This window comes from Jaculus jaculus, chromosome 19 (genome assembly GCF_020740685.1).
Source record: "Jaculus jaculus isolate mJacJac1 chromosome 19, mJacJac1.mat.Y.cur, whole genome shotgun sequence".
In the NCBI taxonomy this organism is placed as follows: domain Eukaryota; kingdom Metazoa; phylum Chordata; class Mammalia; order Rodentia; family Dipodidae; genus Jaculus; species Jaculus jaculus.
The window spans coordinates 12,988,535-13,015,048 of NC_059120.1; the positions used below are offsets into that span (position 1 = coordinate 12,988,535).

At 40.9% G+C, this 26,514-nt stretch overlaps 1 protein-coding gene across 3 annotated transcripts in view; it reads right to left on the reverse strand.

The window, feature by feature from the left end:
• The window catches only part of Ttll7 (tubulin tyrosine ligase like 7), a 131,345-nt gene that overhangs the window by 57,843 nt on the left and 46,988 nt on the right, over window positions 1–26,514 (reverse strand). For all 3 annotated transcript variants that reach the window (XM_045138494.1, XM_045138495.1, XM_045138496.1), the window contains exons 2-10: window positions 25,206–25,404; window positions 24,878–25,009; window positions 21,723–21,844; window positions 20,866–20,933; window positions 16,868–17,026; window positions 15,238–15,454; window positions 13,383–13,547; window positions 9,945–10,103; window positions 1,112–1,206 (exon numbers count right to left, since the gene is read on the reverse strand). In XM_045138494.1, coding sequence (XP_044994429.1) covers window positions 1,112–1,206; window positions 9,945–10,103; window positions 13,383–13,547; window positions 15,238–15,454; window positions 16,868–17,026; window positions 20,866–20,933; window positions 21,723–21,844; window positions 24,878–25,009; window positions 25,206–25,230 — 1,142 coding nt within the window. In that variant the 5' untranslated portion in view covers window positions 25,231–25,404. The remainder of the gene's footprint in view (window positions 1–1,111; window positions 1,207–9,944; window positions 10,104–13,382; window positions 13,548–15,237; window positions 15,455–16,867; window positions 17,027–20,865; window positions 20,934–21,722; window positions 21,845–24,877; window positions 25,010–25,205; window positions 25,405–26,514) is intronic.

Consider the following 26,514-nt stretch of genomic DNA (forward strand, 5'->3'; position numbering starts at 1 on the left):
TCAGGTGTCCCCCTCTATCACCATCCTGCATTGTTTCCTCGAGACACAGTCTCTCTTTGAACCAGGAGCTACTGGCTCCAGTCTGATTCACAGGGCTCCAGAGATTCTCTAGTCTCCAGGCCACCGCATGACCAGGGTTACAGGCAGGCGTGGTCACGGTGCTGAGGAGCAAACTTGGGTCCTCATGCTTGCAGAGCAAGTGCTCTGACCCACGGAGCCATGTCCCAGTTCTCAAATGACAGAATAAAGCCCCTCTGCCTGAATAACCTTCAGAGGTTCTTTAATCCAACCCTAAGTTCTCTCTTCGTACATGACTTCAAGAAGCTCAACTTCAAACTCACAACCTTCCTGTCTCCCCCAGCTAAGTTCTCTAGGAATGAGCCAAAAGCTTTTAAAACCCTCTGTGGCAGCAGCCATGGGAAAATCTGTGCTCAGTACTCTTCAGGCAGCCGCTAGCACACCACACATCACTCAGTCCTCAGCACCCTGTCGACAGCTTGCAAAGCCCTGTCCCTCAACAACAGCTTCTACCAGGCTGGCAGCAGCACGGCACAAGGAAGGACGACGTAGGGCAGCCGTCCACGTCTGCGATTTCGTGTCTCGGTGACCCCTGGGGACGCGCCTCCTGTAACACGAGGAAGCCCCAGAGCGGCTCCTCCAGGACGTCCACTCACCTTCAGAACCCACCACTGCCACCACGTTGCCTCAGGGACAAGGTACGGGGCAACCAGGAGGGTACAGGACGCGGTTTAGAGATCCCATGACTTTAGGGAAGTTCCACACACCAACGTGCAAGAGGCATTTCGTGAGGATGGGGCGGCCTGCGGGGTCACTCACCTGAGGGATTTCACGTGAGGATGGGGCGGCCTGCGGGGTCACTCACCTGAGGCATTTCACGTGAGGATGGGGGCGTGGCAGGGTCACTCACCTGAGGCATTTAACGTGAGGATGGGGCACGGCCTGCGGGGTCACTCACCTGAGGCATTTCACGTGAGGATGGGGCGGCCTGCGGGGTCACTCACCTGAGGGATTTCACGTGAGGATGGGGCGGCCTGCGGGGTCACTCACCTGAGGCGTTTCACGTGGATGGGGGTGCGGCGGGGTCACTCACCTGATGTTCAGCAGCTTCAGTGCATTCAGCAGCACGCCCCTTTTGACATCGTAGTCTATTTTCTGGTCAGTTCCAAAGCTCGGGGCTCTATTAATCTGAAATTGACAGAAAAAGCAATGAATAAGCCAGATATTGAAGGGTCATTAGTCTTTATGTGGCATTTCCAGTCAGTACAAGGATTTCACGAGGAATCTGAGCTGTGCGTGGCAGAAGGTTCATGACGACTGGGACACCTCTTCCACCGCAAGGCCAGAAGCAGCGGGGAATCGGCTGAGAGCACCCGCATCCGCCTGAGGTGCTGGCGAGGCTCCTTCTGCCAATGCTACCTGGCTTCTCTTGTCAACGCTACCCCATACACTCACGGTTTCAGATAAGAATGGGTAAAAGTGAGTTATCTACACCAAACACAGGGGTGATGGGTGACTTTAACACCCCACTCTCATCAATTGACAGGTCATCCCAGGAAAAAATAAACAGAGAGGCATCTGGACTAAATGAAGTCATAGAAAGATTGAACCTAACAGATATATACAGGACATTTCAACCAAATGCTGCAGAATTTACATTCTTTTCAGCAGCACATGGAACATTCCCTAAAATAGACCATATATTAGGACACAAAGCAAATCTTAACAAATTCAGGAAAATTGAAATAATTCCTTGCATTCTATCTGAGCACAATGGAATTAAACTACAAATCAGTAGCAAGAAAGGCTATAGAGCATACACAAAATCATGGAAACTAAACAATACACTACTAAATGATGAATAGGTCAGTAAAGAAATCAAGAAGGAAATCAAAAAATTTATAGAGTCAAATGATAATGAGAACACAACATACCAAAATCTCTGGGACACAATGAAGGCAATTCTAAGAGGTAAATTTATAGCTTTAGGTGCCTATATTAAGAAATTAGAAAGGTCGCAAGTAAATGACCTAAAGCTTCACCTTAAAGCCTTGGAAAAAGAAGAACAAGGCAAACCAAAAATCAGTACATGAAAAGAAATAATAAAGATTAGGGTACAAATTAATGAAATAGAAACAACAAAAAAAAAAAAAAAACAATTCAAAGAATAAATGAAACAAAGAGTTGGTTCTTTGAAAAGATAAACAAGATTGATAAACCCTTAGCAAATCTGACCAAAAGAAAGAGAAAAGAGACACAAATTAATAAAATCAGAGATGAAAAAGGTAACATCACAACAGATTCCAAAGAAATTCAAAAAATCATAGAGACATACTATAAAAGCATATACTCCACAAAGTATGAAAAGCTGAAAGAAATGGGTGATTTCCTTGATTTATATAACCTACATTAAATCAAGATGAGATTAATCACTTAAATAGACCTATAACAAGCATGGAGATCCAAACAGTTATCAATAATCTCCCAACTAAAAGAGCCCAGGCCCAGATGGATTCACTGCTGAATTTTACCAGACCTTCAAGGAAGAACTAACACCATTGCTTCTTAAGCTTTTCTAGGAAATAGAAAAACAAGGAATTCTACCAAACTCATTCTATGAAGCCAGCATCACCCTGATACCAAAACCAGGCAAAGATAGAACAAAAAAAGAAAATTACAGGCCAATCTCCCTCATGAACATAGATGCAAAAATTCTCAACAAAATATTGGCAAACAGAATACAAGAATATATCAAAAAGATCATTCACCCAGACCAAACAGGCTTTATCCCAGAGATGCAGGGATGGTTCAATATAGGCAAATCTATAAATGTAATACATTATATAAATGGGTTAAAGGATAAAAATCACATGATCATCTCATTAGACACAGAGAAAGCATCTGACAAAATCCAACATCCCTTCATGATGAAAGTCCTACAGAGACTGGGAATAGAAGGAACATATCTCAATATAATAAAAGCTATTTATGACAAGCCTACAGCCAACATATTACTAAATGGGGAAAATCTGGAAGCTTTTCCACTAAAATCAGGAACAAGACAAGGGTGTCCACTGTCCCCACTTTTATTTAATATAGTACTGGAAGTCTTAGCCATAGCAATAAGGCAAGAGACACACATAAAAGGGATACAAATTGGAAAGGAAGAGATCAAGTTATCATTATTTGCAGATGACATGATTCTATACATAAAGGACCCTAAAGACTCTACTAGCAAACTGCTAGAGCTGATCAAAACCTACAGCCATGTAGCAGGATACAAAATAAATACACAGAAGTCAGTAGCCTTCATATATGCTAACAACAAACACACAGAGGATGAAACCAGAGAATCACTCCCATTACAATTGCATCAAAAAAAATAATAATAATAAAGTACCTTGGAATAAACCTAACAAAGGAAGTAAAGAATCTCTACAATGAGAACTTTAAAACACTCATGCAAGAAATTGCAGAAGACACTAGAAAGTGGAGAAACATCCCTTGTTCCTGGATTGGAAGAATCAATATTGTGAAAATGGCAATCTTACCTAAAGCAATCTACACATTTAATGCAATCCCTATCAAAATTCCAAAGACATTCTTCATGGAAATAGAAAAAACAATCCAAAAATTCATTTGCATTCACAAAAAACCTGGAATATCTAAAATAATATTGAGCAACAAAAATAAGGCTGGTGGTATCACCATACCTGATTTTAACCTATACTACAGAGCCATAGTAACAAAAACAGCGTGGTACTGGCACAAAAACAGACATGTAGATCAGTGGAACAGAATAGAGGACCCAGATGTAAGCCCAAGTAGCTATAGCCACCTGATATTCGATCAAAATGCCACAAATACTCATTGGAGAAAAGACAGCCTCTTCAGCAAATGGTGTTGGGAAAACTGGATATATATCTGCAGAAGGATGAAAATAGATTCTTCTCTCTCGCCATGCACAAGAATTAAGTCCAAATGGATTAAAGACCTTAACATCAGACCTGAAATTCTGAAACTGCTAGAGGAAAAAATAGGGGAAACCCTTCAACATATTGGTCTTGGCAAAGACTTTCTGAATACAACCCCAATTGCTCAGGCAATAAAACCACAGATTAATCACTGGGACTCATGAAATTACAAAGATTTTGCACTGCAAAGGACTCAGTGAAAAAAAGCAAAGAGGCAACCTACAGAATGGGAAAAATTCTTCGCCAGCTACATATCTGATAGAGGATTAATATCTAGGATATACAAAGAACTCAAAAAGTTAAATAATAAGGAATCAAACAAGTTAATCAAAAAATGGGCTATGGAGCTAAATAGAGCATTCTCAAAGGAAAAAATACAAATGGCATATAAACACCTAAAAAAAAGTTCTACGTCACTAGTCATCAGGGAAATGCAGATTAAAACTACATTGAGATTCCATCTCACTCCTGTCAGATTGGCTACCATCATGAAAACAAATGATCATAAATGTTGGCAGGGATGTGGAAAAAGAGGAACCCTTCTACACTGCTGGTGGGAATCCAATCTGGTCCAGCCATTGTGGAAATCAGTGCGGAGGTTCCTAAAACAGCTAAAGATTGATCTACCATATGACCCAGCTATAGCACTCCTAAGACTCCTAAGGACTCATCTCATTTCCTTAGAAGTACGTGCTCAACCATGTTTATTGCTGCTCAATTTATAATAGCTGGGAAATGGAACCAGCCTAGATGTCCCTCAACTGATGAGTGGATAATGAAGATGTGGTACATTTATACAATGGAGTTCTACTCAGTGGTAAAGAAAAATTAAGTTATGAAATTTGCAGAAAAATGCATGGATCTGGAAAGGATTATACTAAGTGAGGTAACCCAGGCCCAGAAAGCCAAGCACCACATGTTCTCCTTCATATGTGGATCCTAGCTACAGATGATTGGGATTCTGCGTGAGAAGGAAAATACTTAGTAGCAGAGCCCAGTAAGTTAAAAAGGAGATGTAAAGGGAAGAGAAAGGAAGGGAGGAGGGTACTCAATAGGTTGGTATTGTATATATGTAAGTACAATGATTGAGATGGGGAGGTAATATGATGGAGAATGGAATTTCAAAGGGGAAAGTGCGGGATGGGGAGGGAGGGTATTACCATGGGATATTATTTATAATCATGGAAGTTGTTAGTAAAAAATTAATTAATTAAAAAATCTGTAAACACACAAAAAACCTAAGAAGTACTATTTGTTGAATCGTTACCACCAAGGGAAAAAAAAAGAGTTATCTTGAGAAATGTTGATGTTCTTATTTATTTACTCATTTGTAAGAAAAGAGAGAGGTAAATTATAGATATATAGATAGATGATCGATGATTGATTGATAAATGATAGACAGATAAAGATAGATAGATAGATAGATAGATAGATAGATGGATGGATGGATGGATGGATGGATGGATGGATGGATGGATGATGGGTACCCACGACCTCTTGCTACAGTACACGAACCCCAGGCACATATTTAAGAAAATTAAGTCAGTTGGTTAGACTGCCTCAGTATGAGTTCATGACTTCAGCTTCATTTCTTGATCACCAACCTGTCTTAACCAAAAGGAATGGTATTCATTGTAAGAACACTAGTCCAGAGGCAAAACAAATGACATCAAGCATTCTACAATGGGTACCTGAGGAAATGCCATGTCACACAGAAAAAGCTACCCAGGACTAACATGACTCTAGAAAAAAATACGGCATAAGTTTGCTGAGGAAAATAACAGTATATAGACGCAAAACAAACACAAAACTGCCTGCAAAACCATTATCTATTATATTGTTAATACTGTATTAGTATGTCTGATATTTTGTATATATAATTTTATTTACTAAATATAGGTCTATTCTAACCATGCTTTATATTATAACCCAATTTTTTATCTTAATATATGATTAAACATATAACAACATTGTTTTGGTCTCCCATTTGGAGACATAACTTGTTTCTTGACTTTTTTTCTTTGTTAATTTCTAAAGAGGGGTGAACATATTCCTGTTATTGTATATGGTCAGAAAGGGAAGTAAATAACTCAAAAATTATAAGACCATCCATTCCCTCTACATCAGTTTGAGAAAGTTTATTAATTTGCTATCTTAAAGTGATCAATGAAAATAAGTTTCAACCATATGAATTAGCAACTCTGAAACTGGTAAGACAATGGGCAGCAATGACTTGGCTGCATGTAACAAGGTGATAAAATACACCAGTCAGGAGCTAGTGAGTAAATGCATCTATGGAGTGCTTTTTCTAAAACTCCTTAAGTATGGCATCCCAACTTTTTTGCTTTTTTTTTCTTTTTTTTTTTTACTATTTTATTTATTCCTTTATTTATTTATTGGAGAGACAGAGAGAGAAAGAGAGGATGGGTAGGCCAGGGCCTCCAGCCACTGCAAATGAACTCCAGACACACATGCCACCTTGTGCATCTGACTTGCATGGTACTGGGGAATCCAAACTGGACCTTTAGGCTTCTCAGGCAAGTGCTTTAACTGCTACGCCATCTCTCCAGCCCAACACTCCAACTTTCAGTTGAATATCCTAGAAGTATATCCTTATTCCAAGATGAAAGTCTTGGAATAAAACAATTTCATTTCCCTCTTTCTTATCTACTACTAAACATTCTTTCACCTTTAATATGAAATAACTTGTTCTATAAAAAAATAAACTCATTCAACATAACTGACTTGTGGAAAGACAGATAAATATTGTGTTTTTTCCTTTTTAGGTAGGGTCTCACTCCATCCCAGGCTGACCTGGAATTCACTATGTCATCTCAGGGTGACCCAATCCTCCTACCTCTGCCTCTCAAGTGCTGGGATTAAAGGCATGGACTGCCACACCTTGTTTATAAACATTATTTTTAAAAACAGGGTTGTCTTGGTGCTTTTCAGTGAGTTTTATAATTAAGGTAAAGAAATAAATAGAAGGTGAAAAGGAGAAGTGTTGGGCACTATGAACCAAACCTCGGCCATGTTGACAGAAACCGCCATATAGCAAGTTAAGTTTCTATTGCCTCATCTAATGATCTATTACCAGAAATGAAGAAGCTGTTACGCCTGGGTGATAGCCTCTCCTGGTGCTGCTGGTAATTGATGAAGAAACAAAGAAATTGCATTTAGCCAGTAACCCTGTGATCTCTGGCCTGATTATGACTCCTTCCCCCTACAACCCTATAAAAACCTATGTGTAAAAATAAACTTCGAGACCTTGACAAATACCTAGCTTGGTCTCCTTCTTGTGTCTGTTTGCCTCCCCCCATTCAGGTTAGCTTCTCCTCGAGTCCTTGTTTGACTCCCCGCTGGCTGGGGCAGAGAAGCTGAATCAGACAGAGCTCCAGCCAACTGAGATCCTCCTCTATAACTTTTGTGCTTTCTTGTCATTTCTTACATTAATCCTAAAAGGGACAACACCTAAAAATGATGGACTTCCACATTACAGAATTCACTGGGCATGGTGGCACACACCTTTGATCCCAGCACTTGGGAGGCTGAGGTAGGAGGATCACTGTGTGTTCAAGGCCACACTGGGACTACATAGTGAATTCCAGGTCAGCCTGGTCTAGAGCTAGGCTCTACCTCAAAAAAAAAGAAAAAAAAAAAAAGCAGAATTCTTTAAATGTATGCAAAAGTGAAAATTATTTTAAAAATCCATAATATGCCAAAACATTACTAATTAACTTTCCATGCACACAACAGAGTATCTGTAACTGACTGGTGGTCCTATGTTATAGGTACTTGCTCCACATGGAGACTTTCTCAGACCCTCACCTTCCAAGACCCTTTTATGACCTTCAAAAATAAAAAAAAATATTTTCAGCATACTACAATCTAAGGCAATTTTCCATTCTAAGTAAAATGTGCGTGAAAATTTCTGCCGTTCTGCCACTACCTTGTTGAGCTAATGAGCTAGAAGGTAAGACGTTCTCAGGCGCATCTTCTACCTTCTCCACTTGATGGCGCCAGAGGGCCAGAGCATCCAGAGCCACTACACTGCTGGGAAAGCAAGGCTTTTTCATGGTCTCTTTTTTTAAAGTATTTTAATACAGGCATTGTTCAATATACACATATTTTGGAGCCTGTGCAGTTTTTAATGGTGCTGACCGATGTGGAAACGATAAAGAGGACGGATAAAGAATGAAGAAACGTGTGATCTTGAATTTTTAAACCATTCAGAAATACACAATTCAACCAGTCCGTCAGTTCTGATTTAGCAAGCTAATGGAAAGCTCCAGCAAGGCAAATGCTTTTGTAAAAGTTAACTAAAATATTTATCGAGCCACTGCTCCCACAAGCCTCTCAGCTGCCCCTCATGCCTGGGCCTTCGCTTCTCCACTGCACTCCGTAGGAGATAAAAGGCCAGAGCAGCGACAGAAGGAAGCAGAGTCAGGACCAGGAAAGCGCTCCCGTGAGAAAGCAGTAACTCTCAAGTGAAAATTCCAGGCCAGTGAAGGGCCTAAAGCTCAGAGTCAAGTGCTTTTCTGTCCAAGCACCAGAGGAAGCACTGGATGGAAAGGATGGATGCAATGACTCGCCGTTCTCTCTCTTGGACCCAAGCTGGGCCAAAATATGAACAGCTGAAGAGCCAGCAGAGAACTGCTCCTTTAGGGTACGTAACACCCGTCACGGCCCAGGCTGCATGGAAACTCAACAACACCCTCCCTGTCGGCCTCCCCTTTCTCTCCTCCACTCTCTCCCTCAAATTAGGACAGTGCTCTTCCTTAAAACATGTATTCGGAAACTCAACAACACCCTCCCTGTCGGCCTCCCCTTTCTCTCCTCCACTCTCTCCCTCAAATTAGGACAGTGCTCTTCCTTAAAACATGTATTCGGGTATCACCTAGCGCTCATCCAGGTCACCTGCACAAACCTTACAGTGTAAATGTCACTTCGAACACCTCAGTCACAACAAAGAGAGAATCCCTTCGTGAAATGATCGTGGGTAATTACATCATCTGTCCCAATATGATCCTTAAAGTATAAATAACTCCGTATCCATTGTCTAGATGTGTGCCATTTGTCTAATAGTTGTATAAACATAAATGAGGTGTTTCAGTAGCCACAGGAAGGTTCTTTCTGTGATCTCAGACCAGGGAACTTAGAGAGACAAGCCTTCTAAAGTGCCTCATGGTAAGGTTATCACCATTGGTAGTGTGTCCGTTTCATAAAGTAACTTCAAGCATGATTGGCAGGAAACACAAACCTCTTCAGAAGAGGTAACTTTTATTTTCTTATCCACATTGGTCCATATTTTCTCAATGCTTCTAGGTGCCCTTTCATAATCAAAGATAAGTAATGACAGCTGACCATGCTTGAGACAAGCAGCAAACTCAAAGACATTCAGCTGACAGTCTGGGCACGAGAAGCCACAGGCGTGGCAGATGGTCTGAAGGGAGAATTTATGTCACTATCAGTGTTAGGTGCTGGGTACTGAGTAATGGACCAACTAAAGCCCCTCTCCTCTGAGTGTCTGAAGTGTGACACACAGAAGAGAGTGGGGTTGATGAACCCACCCAGAGCGAAGATAGTACCCAGCGCTCATGCAGTGACAGAGCCATGGCACTGAGAAGATGGTACAGAGAAGGTACATGAACGCAGACAGACACTCTGCTGGGCACAGTTGGCCCCACACACGATCTATGTCCACCCACAAGTCTGGCCTAGGAAATCTATCACTACTAATTTGGGAGACGCAATCAGAAACACACTGATTCATTCTTGGAAATGTCTTAGACCCAGAATTTTCATTCTCTTTCCTCCAACATACCGCACCCAAGCTTCGTGCTCTCCAGTGAGTTGGGATACCTGCACCAAGCACACTTGTAAAAATACAAAACAATTGATTGCAGTAACTTCTTTAAAAAAAAAATTCTATCTTTTTAAAGAATAGCTTACCTCCAGAAGCCATGGCTTTAGTTTTCTGTCCAACAAAATGTCGAACCCCAGCACCTCGAAGCAGACGCTATCGCTCCCTGGAGGCTGACCGGGCCTGCACATTCGATATGCATGCAGGACATGAGGTTCAGCTACAATCAGAGTCTTCACCACCAATTCCTATAAGGGTTGCGAGGAAAGACATGCAGATGACTTGTCTGTATGCCACTTACGTATGTACCGTGAATGGCCTGGGAAGATGAGCTAACATTCTGGCCAGACGCTCTGGCTCTATGGCCTCCAGCCTGTGTGCCGCTCTGACTTCACTCCACCTCTCCCCCTGCCCGCTAGTGTTTCTGGTCACTCTGGCTTTGAGTGGCTTTCTTTACGATTATTTTATTTATTTGATAAAAGATTCACAGGGAGAGAGAATGGGCACTTCAGGGACTTCAGCCACTGCAAACTCCAGACACATGCACCATCTTGTGCACCTGGCTTTATGTGTGTACTGGGAAACTGAACCCAGGTCCTTAGGCTTTGCAGACAAGCACCTTAAGTATTAAGCCATCTCTCCAACCCTTCATTGTTCTTTTCAAGTAAGTCTCATCTCCTCCTACCTCAGGTCTTTTTAGTTCTTCCCCCTTCTGGAACCCTCTTTTTCCTCTACTCCCATGCCTGGCTCTTGGCTATTCAGAGAGGACCACCACATGCCATGTAAAAAACCACCACCCATCATGCTGTTGCACACCATGCAGCCAGTTGATGCTTTTCTCTTTGGGTAGAATGAGGTCCTTGTATTGCTTCTTTTCAGCCCTATTCTCAGTGCCCACCATAGTGCCTAGCATTTAAGAGATATGAAATCAAAGTTGAGAAATGTGGCCCCACAGAGAATGGGATGGGGAATAAAAATTCCAAGGAGCATAGCATCCATAAAGTGCGTGAACCTTCACGTAGAGAAACACTAGGCGGGTTAGAAAGAACAGGCCAGTGGGAGCCACGTTTCTTTGTGCTGCGTTAATTTTTGTAGTTTGGGAAAACGTCCATATCAGAACTGGCCACCAGCATGTTCTATGAGGAAATGTACTCCTGCTTGGATGACTTATTAATTCTCGTTTCAAAGTCATCTTACATAAGTCTAAGAGTAAGGCAGACGGGCATAAGCTGGCTATCTCCATGGTTTGGGCTCATTATCTGAGCTTTCTAATTCCTGCCTCTAAGAGCACGCAACACGGGAAGGCAAGGACGAATCTGACTCTCATGACAGACATCCAGGCTGACTCCAGAACTTTCGACACATCTATGTACAGTCATGTTGCTTAGACTGTGTCTCTTTCTTCCCGAATGTAAACCACCCAAGGACATCATAAGAACAAGAGGATATTGCACACACAGCTCCCAAATTTTCCAATCACAGCATATATGCAGATGGTTTGATAACTGTAATAAAATGCCTAGAAAAGTTTAAAAAATTGATTCTTGTTTACCTGGTATTTAAAGTAACAATTGTACATTCTAACTAACAGCGAGAATTGATGCAAAGTTCCCCCAGTCTGAAGTTGAGATCATGACGTGTGTCAGAGCTTAAGAGGCCCACATTAGGCATCTTGGGGTCATCTCAAAAAAAAAAAAAAAATCACACTTTCAGCACTAAAAGAAAATTTTTCCATACCCTCCATCCATCTTGCTTTCAAAGTTTCTTTTTAAAAAATTATTTATTAGAGAGAAAGAATGGGTGCACCAGGGATGCTAGCCACTACAAACAAACTCCAGATGCATGTACCACCTTGCGCTTCTGGCTTTACATGGGTACTGGGGAATCAAACTCAGGTCCATAGGCTTCACAAGCAAGCACCTTAACCACTAAGCCATCTCTCCAGCCCCCATACTTTCTTTTGATCCAACTGGGTTGGGAAAGTTTTGCTTAAAAACTAAAGTATCCACAAGGTGCTCAACTCTCTGTGCTTGATTCCTTCTTCCTCTACCTTCATCACCAAGGAAACCCAAATCCACATTGAGAACTTCCTCAAAGAGCCAAACCCACATGGAAGTTCAAGTTTTGATAAAGGGGAAAAAAAAGAATATCAGAGGGAATATTAAATTTTATGGGTCGCACTGAGCTAAAGGCTTCATCTAAGGGCTGACAGTGTATTTGTGTGAATGAATGAATGAATGAATGAATGAATATATAATCCAATGTTCTTTCCTGTCTTCAAAACCAAGCTTTTTGTTTTGTTTTGTTTTTGCTTTTTGGCAGGTGTGTGTGGTAAGCATTTGTACATGTGTGGTCATATATGTGTGGGCACGTGTGTGTCCATGTATGTATGGAGGCCAGAGGTCAACAGTTGGGTGTTTTCCTCAGTCACTCTCCACCCTATTTTTTGAGACAGCCTCTCTCACTGAACCTGGGACAAAGTGATTTGGCTACACAGCCAGCCAGGCAAGCCCGAGGTTCTGTTTCTACCGCCCCACAGCTTAGGTTACAGATGTGCACACTTGGCTTGGATGTGGGTGCTGCGGATGCAAACTCAGTCCTCCTGCTTGCACAGCAAGCGCGTGGAGACTGAGCCATCTCACCCGCCCACACTGCCTTAAAATACATCCCTGCCTACTCTGTTTCAGATAATGCTGCTCCCACCCTCCCTAGAATTCCTCCTTGAAACTTCAGAAGGACCCCAAACCTGTCATTTCCAAACGGGACATTCAGTTCACCCTCTGCTTGTCACCTGTTCCACTGTGGTTCAGGTCAGGCCATTACTGTCACCTCCACTACATCTTGGTCTACTCTTGGTCTTTGCTTTAACCTCCCCTGTTCCTAACTTCAGATATCTTTCACAAGAATGGGCTTGGTCATAGTTCTCTCTTCCATTAGTAACTGAAGGACTCCCAATCCCTATCAAGTTATGCCTTAATTTTTAGACCTAAAATTTGGCCCACTTTTGTAATATATATGGAGAGAAAGAGAGATGTATATTAAGTATCAAATTTATTTGAGAGTGTGTGTGTAACGAGTGGGCATACCAGGGCCTCATGCCACTGCTTCAAATGAACTGCAAACACACATGCCACTTTATGCAGCTGGCCTTTGCAGGTAATAAGGAATCAAACCATGGCCGGCAAGTTTTACAAAGCAAGCGCGTTCAACTGCTGAGCCAGCTCCCCACCCCCGACTACTCATTTCAGCAGGAAGGCTGCACGTCACTCTTGCACACACACTTCTCACACTCATGCCTCGGGTCCTTGCTGGTGCTTTTACCCCCACCTAGAACTGCCCCCCATCCCAGCAGCACACCGCCTGCTTGTCCAGATCCACCGCGAAGTCTACCTCCTCCACGGAAACCTCCTCATCTGCCCAGTCCAACATGCTCTGCTCCTTTCTTTTTCCTCTTTTTAATGCTCGGTGGTGTTTAACATTAATGCTGAGGGAAAGATAGCTCTGATTGTGGAATGGGGTCATCTTACTGAAATATCATTCCAGAACTTGGCAACATCATGTTGATGGGCATGGAGGAATTCTGTAAACCACTTGATGGAACGCTTGCTGCCTTTGTCCTCGGTTTCATCACGCTCAAATCGCTCGTTGTGCTTGTTCACAGAGTAGTTCGTCAGGTGCATGTACAGCTGGGTCTGCAAGAGCCAGGACACAGTAGTTACGACTCGGAAGAACCATTCTGGTGTGGCCACGCTGTAAAGAGCAGAGAAATTCTAAAGGGACCTTCAAAGCTCTGTCTGTGTGTGTGTGTGTGTGTATAAATGGATAATCCCATGGTTCCACCAATAATATTCAAGTGAAATGGAATACCACTTTTCCCTTGAGAAGACTGTGGATGACATCATCTGTAGTGACTTTATGTATTATTCCCAATATTATCTATCATCAAAAGTACCAGATGGGGGACTGGAGAGATGGCTTAGGAGTTAAGGCACTTGCCTGTGAAGCCTAAGGACCCAGGTTTGATTCCCCAGACCCCATGTTAACCAGATGCACATGGTGTCTGCAATTTGTTTGCAGTGGTTGGATACCCTATCATGTCCATTTTCTCTCTCTCTCTCTCTCTTTCTCATAAAGAAAGAGAAAAAAGTACCAAATAGGGGCTGGAGAGATCACTTAGTGATTAAGGAGCTTTTCTGCAAAGCCCAATGATCAGGGCTTGATTCCCCAGTACCCATGTATAGCCAGATACACAAAGTGGCACATGCATCTGGAATTTGTTTGCACTGGCTGGAAACCCTGGTGCACCCATTCTCTCTATATGCCTTTCTTCCATCTCTTTGTCTTTCTCTCTTTGCTCACAAATAAATAAAAAGATTTTTTAAAGTATCAAATGAATGAGAATATAGGAAAAAATTAAAATGTAAAACTATACATTGTCCAGCAAGAAAAAATCCCTCTTAATTTGTTTTTGTTACTTGTTTTTAATGTTTTGTCCTTTATAATGCTCACTCAAATATGTATGAACAAGTATTTTCTGAGGAAACACCCTACGTTTTCAAAAAAAATAAATAAATAAAAAACTTAAATAATAGCACAACTAAGAATGAGAACTAAAAGAAAGAAAAAAAGAGAAGAAAAAAAAAAGTACCCTCCTGTCCTAACTGGGAGGACAGTAAACTCCTTAACCAGACGGAGAACTTTTAGCCTTAGCAGTGAGAAGTACCTCAAAACTCTGCACAGGTGTCTGAATGATTAACATTAAACATATCTGACTACATATTGGAGCTCATATGCTTTGGTTCCGTTGATTAACTTTTTATTCCTAGGAAAAGTAATAACTCTACTTATTGATGACTGGTTTTATCCATACATTTTCTCCCATATTATACATGTTCATACAATCTAGTCACACAGAACTTTGACTCATAACCTTTATACAGGTAACAGATGCATTAGGAAGTATGTTCTAGGGTAAGAGAGGTGGTGTGGCTGTGAAGAGCTTCTTGCAAATGCATGAGGGTCAGAGGAGGCCATACACTGCCTGAATTTCAAGTTTCAGGACCCACATAAACAGCTGAGTGTGGTCATATATGTCTGTAATCCTGGTATTGTGTGGAACAGAGATAGGAGAATCGCTGGGTACCACAAGTGACAAACTCAGAATCAGTAAGAGACTCCTTCACAACAAAAAAAAAAAAAAAAAAAATAGGCAGGTGATTGATTTATGGAGCTACCCAGCTGCTGCAGGTGAGCCAATCCAAGGAGTACCACATCAGTACACTCATTCTCCTCTGCTCTCCATACCACAGATTATACACACATATATAAAAGTATATCTTGGACAAATGAATGATAAGGTAAGTTCTCTCTAGTGTCACTCACCAAATTGGATTCATTGGGTGGGATGTACTTCTCTGTCCCCATTCGCACAAGTCCATCATGGTAGAGAAAGATTTTTAGTGGATCACATGATGTTACCAGAATATAAATCCGTAAATCAAACTTGTAACCTTCCATTAGGAAAGGCTTTTCAATGTATTCTTGAACTATCAAATGATCCTGAGATGGAAGCTTATCACCATTTCTTATCAAAGAAATTCTAAATACAGAGGAAAAAAACAAAAAGAATAATTTGATTTGGAGGTAAGATAGTCAAAGAATTTATCTATACTCAGAAGGAAAATGACATTATAAAAAATTTCAAACTTCTGTCCATCCAAAAAAGCAATGAATAGGAAAACAACAACATTGAATCAATTTGTTGGAGCCACCGAAAACCAAACAAAAGTTGGCAGCCTTCAGAGGATTCGAAGTGGGCAAACACCACCTAAATCTGTGTTAGAGAGCTTTCTGTCATCTTACCTAACCTTTGCCCCATCATTCAATATCATTTCAGCAGGAAGTTAAAAAAAAAAAAACTGTTTTGGGTCCAGAAATTGGCTCCTGGGTATGCAGAATGTACTTTCTTTTCTTTCAGTAGCTTATTTGACTTGCCTCAGGCTCACTGGGGGCATCTCAAAGGACTTGCTTCTATGTGCCTAACTAAAATAAATAAATAAATAAACAAAAATCACCACAATAAAAGAAATGACAAGGCAATTTAAGTAATATGCAGGGAAGTATTTATGCAAGAGAGTGCAGTCATGAAGAAACTGAAAACCAAAAATTACCTATGCTACTAAAAGCTACTAAAAAGGAAATGTTTAAAACAACTTAACTGGTAGCTAACATTTCCAAGTATCTTTTTCCCTATAGTATTTCCAATGAAAAAAGTTTAAATGGCTCAAACTGTATTTTACCAAAAACAGCTTCTTCTGCCAACTTTTTTTTAATAAAAAGTGCATTGTGAAAAATGAAACATAAGCAAAAGACACGAGGATTTTAAGTTGCACATTCTATTTTCAGCAAACACACCCAGCTTTTAGCACGCTGACTGTAATGTGCCATACATATTTTCAATCCAATTACCATGGTGACAGGAATAAAAAACACTTACAAAGCAAGAAACATGCATATTTTACTACAAGAATTCTAACTATGAAAAAAATCACTCCCCTCTTTTCATGGCGAGATGCCTTAGCTGTTAAAGCACTTGCCTGCAAAGCCCAAGTGAGATCCAGATTCAATTCCCCGGGACTCACATAAAGCAGGACGCACAAGGTGGCGCACGCATCTGGAGTTCCTGTGCAGCGGCTGGAGGCCCTGGTACGCCCATACTCTCTCTATCTATATATGCTTCTCTCTAAATAAATAAATAAAAATCACCTCTTTTCCAGTTCTTTCTCTGACCTAATTTTTCTCTAGTGTAGGAATTTAATTTACTGTCCAAGTTTAATAAAATTGTTACAAATGTGTATTTTGTTTGTGAAGAAACTAGAAGATTTTTTTCCCCTGCATGTTATTATCTCCCATTAAAGTCTCACTACCAGTTGATTTATTCTTTTCTTAATTGAATTACTGAAGTCTGTGGGAGAACTTATTTGAAAAAAAAAAGCAATGGCTAGAAACCTACCCATGACCCATCGCACCATTAGCTGGTTTTACTATAAATGTCTTCTGCTTCCTTTTTTTCTTCAATTCTTTCAAGTAGTTTTGGAATTGAGTATATTCAGCAGGGAAAATCCATGTGCGAGGAATAAAAGTATAATCCAGAGGTCGAGACTTGATCATTCTGTAAAATAAAAACAACATGAGACATAAATTCCATTCAAATGTTTATAAATCTTTGTGTCATTTGTGCTACAAAGACTTAAATTCTCCCATTTCTTCATTTATTAATCTATTCAAAAATGTCTATATACAGCCTAGGCACTTTAGCTTATTGATGAAAAAGCAGATAATTTGTCTTACTATGAACTGATTTACAAATTAATAAAACAAAGATTTATAAGATATATGATTGTGCACTGTGATGTCAAGACACCTGTTAGATTAAGACAAGTAACTATGAGCTCTGCTTGCAATGGACCCTGGCTTTTAGTTACAAACCAGTGTGATAAGCAGGCTGATGAAGTAAGGTAACAAGTGGACAGAGCTCTCTGAGGGACAGAGGTAGAGGGGTACCATTCACACTGTCTGTCTCCTGCAATGTGATGCTAAGATCCTCCAAGTCACCATATGCAGTAATAGTTTTATGTGACAAAAAAAGTTGTTTTCTCCCTTAAGGAGAATTCCAAGAACTCTATGGAATGAGATATCCTATTTTGCACTCATCGACTGACTGGGCTGCCTTCATCCCTCGCCTTGGTGATGGTTTGAACCATATGTCCCCACCATAAACTCATGAGCTTTAAATACTTGGTCCCCAGTAAGTGGCAGTTTGGGAGGTGAAGCCTTGCTGGAGTAGGTGTGTTCCCAGGATTTGGCTCCCTCTCCTGCTGCTGTTTTCCACCCACTGTGGCAAAGAGGTGATGTCCATCCTCTGCCCCATTACCTCTTCCCCACCATCATGGAATTTCCCCTCAATACTATGAGCTAAGATCAATCTTTCCTTCCATCAGCTGCTTTTGATCAGGTGTTCTGTTTCAGCAACGTGAAGGAATCTCAAGCGACCTCTCTCAACCATACACATTTCTGTTCTCTACAGAGAAGCCAGAATGATCTCTTGCCAAATGTCATCACCCCTAGCTCCCCACAGAACTGAGAGATCACCCTCGCGAGTCTCAATGTCATTGCCCAACAGCTGTCTCTCCCGCATTCCCCACCCATCTCTCTCCATACTGACCGTGTCGGCGTTACGTCCTAACTTGAATGCACATGCTTCCTCCCACTACCTGACCATGGTTCACGCTGCTCTTCCTGCCCAGAGGGCTCATGCTCATATCCACTCTGTGTACCAGGCAACTCTAGACACGGGTCACGTATCCATTTCCATATCACTTCCTTAGGAAAATGCTCCAAACACCTAACTAGGTCAAGGATCCTTTTCTGCACACTAACTTGAGAGATACACCTCTGCCCCAGAGCACTTGCCAAGTTGTGGTTGACTATTCTAGGGCTTATAGGTCTGTTTTGAACCAGCTATGTGTCTAGGGCCTACTAGATACTGGTATCTAGTGGGTACTTAATGAGTAGGTATTAAATGACAAGTGAAATTCATGCCTCAGCCCTTCCAGAGGTCCTTCCCTTTTCTCTGAAGTGTGCTCTACACCCCTTAAGCTCTGCTCAGGAATCAAGCCAGGAGCCTGGGAGCCATCCTGAAGACGCCCCTCCCCATCTCCAACTCTCACTCCACAGCAGCTTTCACAGCCCGTCACTTCTCTCTGATGTCCTTTAGATGCCGTCTCTCCCCACTTGCACAACCTGTGGCACATGAGATGCTCATAATTTCTTCCCCAGAGACTGAAGCCTTCTCTTCTGAGAGCTTTCTCCTTTTAGTCTCCCAGTGAATTCACTATCCACAAGGCCACCAGTAAATAACTTCCTGTTCCTCCTACTATGAAAACTTTGTTATGCGTATAAAGACAATGAAAAGAAACATAGTAACATGAGCATATAGGGCCTGGCCTTTGAATACGTTTTCAGCATCTTCGCAGGTTGAATCTCATAACATCCTAAGCAGAGAAACTACTTAATGGTCCTCAAAAATCACATTGATTCAAATCTCCACATATCTCCTCCATTGCCACTGTCTCTGCCATAATCAACCTCCATTTGAGCAGACGGTGAACTCCTGTTCCCTTTTAATAACCATCTTCATTTTGACCATACCAAAAATCTTCCTCTCCCAGCAACACACCTCTTTCATGGCATCCTCAAGCTGTTTTGTGTGTTTGCCTTTCTCCTTTACTAAAATTTGAGTTCTGGTAGGACTGGGTAATTCATATTTACTTTGAATAATGAAAAATTAGAAGTCTCTGGAGCAAAGCTTAGACCTGCAAAAATCACTGAGTGCCGGGCTGGATGGATGGCATAATGGTTAAGGTACATGCCTGCAAAGCCAAAGGACACAGGTTCTATTCCCCCAGGACCCATGTAAGCAAGATGCACAAGTGGCACCTGCATCTGCAGTTCGTTTGCAGCAGCTGGAGGCCTTGGCATCTATCTCTCCCTCCCGCTCTCCCTCTCCCTCTCCCCCTCCCCCTCCCCCCTGCCTCAAGTAAATAAATAAAATGTAAGTTATCCAAAACTTTCTCTGAGTCCTTTTTTTTAAAAAATACTGTTTATCGGGCTGGAGAGATGGCTTAGCGGTTAAGCGCTTGCCTGTGAAGCCTGAGGACCCCGGTTCGAGGCTTGATTCCCCAGGACCCACGTTAGCCAGATGCATAAGGGGGCGCATGCGTCTGGAGTTCGTTTGCAGTGGCTGGAGGCCCTGGCGCGCCCATTCTTTCTCTCTCTCTGTCTATTTGCCTCTCTCTCTCTCTCTCTGTCACTCTCAAATAAATAAATAAAAATGAACAAAAAATTAAAAAAAAATATTGTTTTTCACTTTTCACTTCACATTGTTAAACAAATAACCTTCCAAAAGGAACCTTAAATAATAAGTCAATTAACAGAAATGTAAGCTGTATAAAAATTCCATCATTGGACCTGGCTCCATGGGTGTTTGCTGTGCCAGGATGGCTCAATCCGCAGCACTCACATTAAGATGCATACATTTGTATCTTGTATCCCCTATGAACATCATGTGCATATACTGCACCAGGTACTACAGACACTCATTAAAAAAAAAAAAAAAAAATTGCAGAGCTAGTTAGATGACACAGCCATTAAGGTGTTCACCTGCAGAGCCTAAGTACCTGGATTTGATTCTCCAGTACCCACATCAAGTCAGATGCACAAGGTGGAACATACACCTGGAGTTCACTTGCAGTGGCTGGAGGCCCGGGTGTACTCTATCTGCCTATCTATCTATCTGCCTCTTTCTCTCAACTAAATAAATCAATAAAATATTTTCTAAATTCCATAAATAAATCAACAAAATATGTGAATATCTATTACCAGTTTTTCCTATGAAAGTAGATACTGGCATCAGAAATGAATACATGCGGTTGCATATATAGGAATGAGTGTGCATGAATGTGTCCATGTGCATGCATGTGCACACATGTACCTAGTATAGTTAACATTGCTTGGCAAATATTAAATGTTTAATAACCAACCTGAATACATACACACTGCACATATTCAACACATTAGTTCCTTCAAGGTTTAGCTAAAAATTAAAGAAGTATCTATTGAATGCCACATGTGGACTACATCTTAGATTTAAAAGTAAAAGTTGTGCCACTACAGATATAGCAAGTTGAGGTTAAAAAAAAAAAAAAAAAAACCTGAGATTCCAGAGACTGGACTGGTCCCAGCTCTACTGTTAGCTATTTGACTTGGTGCCAGATAGCCACTTCTCTGACCCTCCATTACCTTTTCCACAAAGTTAAAACTAGAACCAGAGAACATCACAAGCACCTTAGCTATAGGATTTTCTCTTTCATCTAAATAGCAAGATTCAAATACAATATTCAAATTATAAAATGGAACCAGACTTCTCTATTACAAGAAAATAAAGATTACTTGGTCATATTTCTTGCGAGAAAATCCTTCCTACAGATCTCCCCCATTCCTGGAAAATGGTTGATCCTCTGGAAAATAAAAAAGTAAATATTCATATTCTCATTGACTAAATAAATATATTCATTTATACTATAATATAATTAAATCTATCCTTTGATATTTATATTCTAATAAACTGGCCATTATTAATGTAAGACGTTTAAAATTAAACTGCTCATAATTAATTGGTAGAACTAAAGTATCTACGTTAGCCAGATAATAAGACTGTAAAATTTTGAAGAAATCAGAAAAGGGTATTTATAAAGAGGGCAAAGCTCTAATGTTCTATATTGAATAAATGGTAACTTAATATCTGAATTGTTTGGGGGATACAAGGTTCACATCTGTAGACACTGTACAAAGTATGACCAAAAGGGCCTCATATATTTGCTCCCTCTGGTCTACGGGTAAACTAATAAAACAAGACTATGCAAATCCCAGTTTTCATAAGCCTGTTGCAATTGGGTTTATTTGATCTCAATTTGCTTCTGAATATTAGTTCATGTTACATTGCAGAAATGAAAACCTGAATGCATATAGCTGGTACCACCCTGAGCTCCCCATGCAAACTATCCAAGCCACTCATCCATCCTGAGGAATAATGCAAAGAACAGAAGACATCAAAAGTTAAGTTTGAAAAGATGCAGACAGGCTTTTTGCCAGGAATTAACACACTGGCTAGTGACTAAACAGACTACTCGGCTAACTTAGAACTGGAACCCAATACGATGACAGATATTAAGAAGCTAAAGAAAAAAGTACAATGGCATGCTTGTAACTTTTCTCTTAACAACCATGGCTCATGATTAATTTCCCACCTGGTAATTTTGCAGTTCTGAGATCTTCTCCTGCTGCACTGCAGAGTCACACCATATGAGGTTACTTGTTTCATCTTCATCTGCAGTCTTCATAAAGCCCATTTCATCTATTACCAAACGAACTGCAAAGAAATGAGTTAAACAAAGATTAATATGCTTTGGAAACATATTCGTCATGAAAATATTGTGTATATATATGATATTTAATATATAAACATTACATTATATATACATAGCACATATGTATACATACACATGTGATATTTATATATATCACACACATACATATTTTGTCACAGTATTGATTTGCACAATATCCATTAGTTAACCTTATTTTGAGTTGCACAGTTTTAGCTAGGACCAACGCAGTCTCAATTGTAACTGTAATTAGGCTGCACCTAAAAGCCATCTCAGATTTATGAGAAAAACATCAGAGGCTTCTGTCAATCTTTCTGGCACAATGAAAACGCACACAGAACTGAAGTGATGCCTCTTCCCAGGGAATGTGCTTTGATGGTTTTTGTATGACCTGGAGCTAGGTATAAACAGGCAAAGGCAAAGATGGCCCTTGATCAAGAACTCTCTCCTGGGCTGGAGAAATGGCTTAGCAGTTAAGTGCTTGCCTGTGAAGCCTAAGGACCCCGGTTCGAGGCTCGGTTCCCCAGGTCCCACGTAAGCCAGATGCACAAGGGGGCACACGCGTCTGGAGTTCATTTGTAGAGGCTGGAGGCCCTGGCACGCCCATTCTCTCTCTCTCCCTCTATCTGTCTTTCTCTCTGTGTCTGTCGCTCTCAAATAAATAAATAAATAAAATTTAAAAAAAAAAGAACTCTCTCCTGTACCTTTGACCTTCTTAGCTCCAGTTATTTTTGCACTCAAAACCAAGTCATCTGGTTATTTAAATTATCAAATAATGAAGTGTAATTCATAGGAGATGCTTCAATACTGGTCCTCCACTGTTCCCAAGACCTGAATCCTACTGAAAAAGTTCATGCTTTCTTCGGATTACCAACAATACAAATGTGCTTCTTTCACTGAGATCCTGACATTAATATATTGGTATTTGTCTTGCAGTGATTTTCAAGATTAAAATAAAGACTAATAATGCCGATGGGGCAATGTTAAGACAAGTGAAATTCTAAATCTCAACAGAATGCTCTATCTATAGAGCAGTACCTCCATGTTTGGACTTTATTTTTTGGCATGTGGTTGCAGGTATATGTGATATGGTGTGTGTGTGTGTTACATTTGTGCATATGCAGATGTACACATCCCATGCTCATTCTTACAGAGGTCAGAGGAAAATTCAGAAGTCCTCCCTCCTTTGTCTCTCTTCCATATATGGTAATTTCTCACTAAATTTGGAATTACTCTTTTTTTTTCTCAGATTAACCGTGACCAGTGAGCCCCAGCAATTCTCCTGGCACTTCCTCTCCTGGGACCCGGGCATCTGTGGCCATTCTCAGCTTGTGACATGGCTGCTGAGCCCTGAACTTGGGCCTTCTCAAGCCCTTCCAGCCCTCATGCTTGTGCAGCAAGCTTTTACTCTCTAAGGTCCCTCCCAGCCCCACGCTTGCTTTATAAATGTTTTCTTTTTCTGTATACAGGACCAGGGTGAGCAAGTTCTTGTCACTGTTTTTCATGAGAGGCAAGGTAAGACTTGAGGCAGCACTGATGTCATCATGTACAAACACCCAAGAGTTGAAAAAAAAGCCGCTCTTCTCCTCTGTCGTAAACCACTGTGCACTTCCAATATCCTGGGGACCCAGCAGTGGCCATTCACCTGGAGCCCACATAAAAGTTAAAATCAACCCAACCTGGAGCATTCCTTAATCTGGCTTGCCAGCAGACAACAATGACTGGGTGAGCATGTCATGTCAGAGAAGACCTATCCTGAGTGTCCGTCACAGGCTGACATGTTTGGAATACTTGATTCCCAGCTGATGGCAATTTGGGGACGTTGTGGGGTCCTTGGAAGGTGGAACCCTTGCTGGAGAAGATACATCACTGGGGGCAGACTTTGGAGTCATAGAGCCCCGGAGCAGGTCCAGTGCTTAGATGACCCTTCTGCTCTGGAGGTATGACACCCACCTAAGTGCGTGTTATTGCCATGCCTTTCCCACCACGGTGGAATGTCCCCTCAAAACTGCAAGCCAAAAATAAACCATTTCTTTCTATGAGCTTCTGCTTAGATGTTTTGTCCCAGCAATGAGAAGGTAGCTGCCACACCGAGTACCTGGGAGACGCTGTCAAAGCCTTAGAACTAACTAGAAGGATCCGCATAAGCGAACTGGAGCTCTCAGGCTTGGTAGTGTGAGTGGATGTCCCCCAAAAGATACAGGAGTTTTATTCAAGCTTGTGGCTTAGATCTCCAGCCATCTGGCTGGAGGAGGTGTCACTGTGGGATGGTAAAAGGGCCCAGCCCCAAGCTGTGTTTGGGAGTGGATCTGTTTCCAGACAAAAGACATAGAAAGTGCTGGAGTTCTGCTATGATGCGGTTCTTGGAGTGTGCTTGCTTATGCCACTGGTGAGCGCTTTGCTCTCTGCCTGGACCTGTGAAAGGGGGGCTGGGGGCAACTTCTGCCATCACGGAACTTCCCCTTGATGTGTAAGCTTCAGTAAATCCCTTCCTCTTATAACCTGAAGTTCACTGCAGCAACCTGAGGCTTGTCACTTCACCAGGTGACGGAGAGAGAGAATGCAATGAGCTGCTTAAATCTGGGTCTTCGTGCATATAGCCATACCAGGGATGTTGAAAGCTTTCAGGTTGCATAAGAACACTGAGAAATGCCTACCCTGCATTCAGAAAACAGTATAAGGCCAGACTAGTAAACATCTCTCCTTAGGACTAACTTCAAAGATCAGATGATAATAAAGTTGAACTTAACAGAAAAATATAACATTACATTTGAGATATTCACCTTTTTCACAGCTAAGCTAATTAAAGGCATTTTTGTTTGAATTGAAATTTTAGAAATCAATTAGCATCTTTCTTAAGTCTATCCTCCTCCACTGCATGGAAAAAGAAGCCTTTACACCTGTCAAGTAATTGTGTAGAAGTCATTTTCAAATCTGTTACATAAAAGATAGCTATAAACACTAAACCAGTTTTTCCAACAGTTATAAAAGAATCCCATGATTCTGAAGAAACTTACCAATTTCAAACTTTGTCCCAGAAACATTGGCTGTAATGATTCCCTTCTTTTTCTTTTTTCTGACCTTCCTCTTTATGGTGCTTTCATAAGGCAACTCTGTACTCAGATCCAAGGGAGAGGATCCTTGAATCACTTGAAAAGAGGGTAAAACAACCAATTGCTACTGAAATAATTACACAAAGTTCATATAAGAGACACAAACATCACCCCATATGAGGTAACACTATAAATTAGAATTCTCTTAAACCTCACAACTAATTCTGAATACCTTTGAAAATTATAACAGTCATCCTCTATATTACATTTATGGTTGGGTCAGTCTGCTTACCTCCTTCTTGAGGTAGAGAAGGCATTATTGCCTGCACCAAGGGCAAGCAGCATGTACAGGGAGCCAAGCTCTCAGGAAGCCTCCAAGTCCCACAGTCATCTAAGAAGGATACAGCCCCAAATCACAGAAAGTTTCTATCATCTTATCTTGGTCAAGTCCTCAGATTTCACAGCATGTAAGTTATGGGATAATACACCACCTGCAGGAATTTTAAAACGAGGTCATTTAAAACACAACTTCTATGATTTTTTTTTCTGACACATACCAACACTATTCTTGTAAAAAAAAAAAAAAAAAAAAAAAAAAAAACAAAAAACATGTCAAGACAAAAGCCAAGGTATTCAATCAAAACATATGTGTGAATCAATTCAATGCTCTTTATGCAAATGAAAAGCCTTGACTTGAAACCTTGTATCATTTATACATATGACACACAGACAAACTTCACTCCCCTCTACTGGATATTCACTATGTTAACATGCAGATTACACCACTTAACTTTTTAGCAGGCCTACTTTTTATACCCAAAGTACAGATAAAGAAACTGAGCTTAGGAAAGACAAAATAATTTCCTCTCCTTCCAAAGAAAGTAAGTGATGAAGCTCTTTCTGTCAAAGGCAGAGTTCCTTAGTCAGGAACCCATACAACTTTCCACACAATACCTAAACTGTAACTAGGACAATGCTTTTAGTATGACAGTGCAATAGCCACCAGGGTAGCAATCACTTGCTGAGCGAATACAGAGAAGAAGTTCCTTTCTATGGGATAGGGAGGAATGGATTCATAAAGTAGACTGCATTTGAACTGTACCTTGAGAAATCTGAACACCTCTGGAGGACACACAATAGGAAGGTTATTATCATGACGATCTTACTTAGGCACACACAGGAGCACAAAAGATACTTCTTGTAAGGAATAAATTACTTGGATTTACCTATACCTCAACATGACCTGCATCACTCGATGTAAATATATATAACTGGTGCATCTGTATGAACCAAGGCATTGGGTCTTGGCTACACTATCCCAACACATCTACATTATGGACTTCCCAACTTCTTCCCTGACATCTCTGAGCTCTTGTAAAATGTCTAAGTGCAATGAAACTATTTTCAAAACTATATGATAACTGAAGTTATGACATTAGTACTGATATTAAGAGACGATCAGGAGGTTGATCAGAAAAATTTGATTCATATAGATATTATCCCTAAAACTCAGTATTAATATGATCCATCATTAAAGAAAATTTAGAGTTGCACTTTTTTCTAGATATATTTTTTCTAGAATAAGTATACAGTAAAACTAT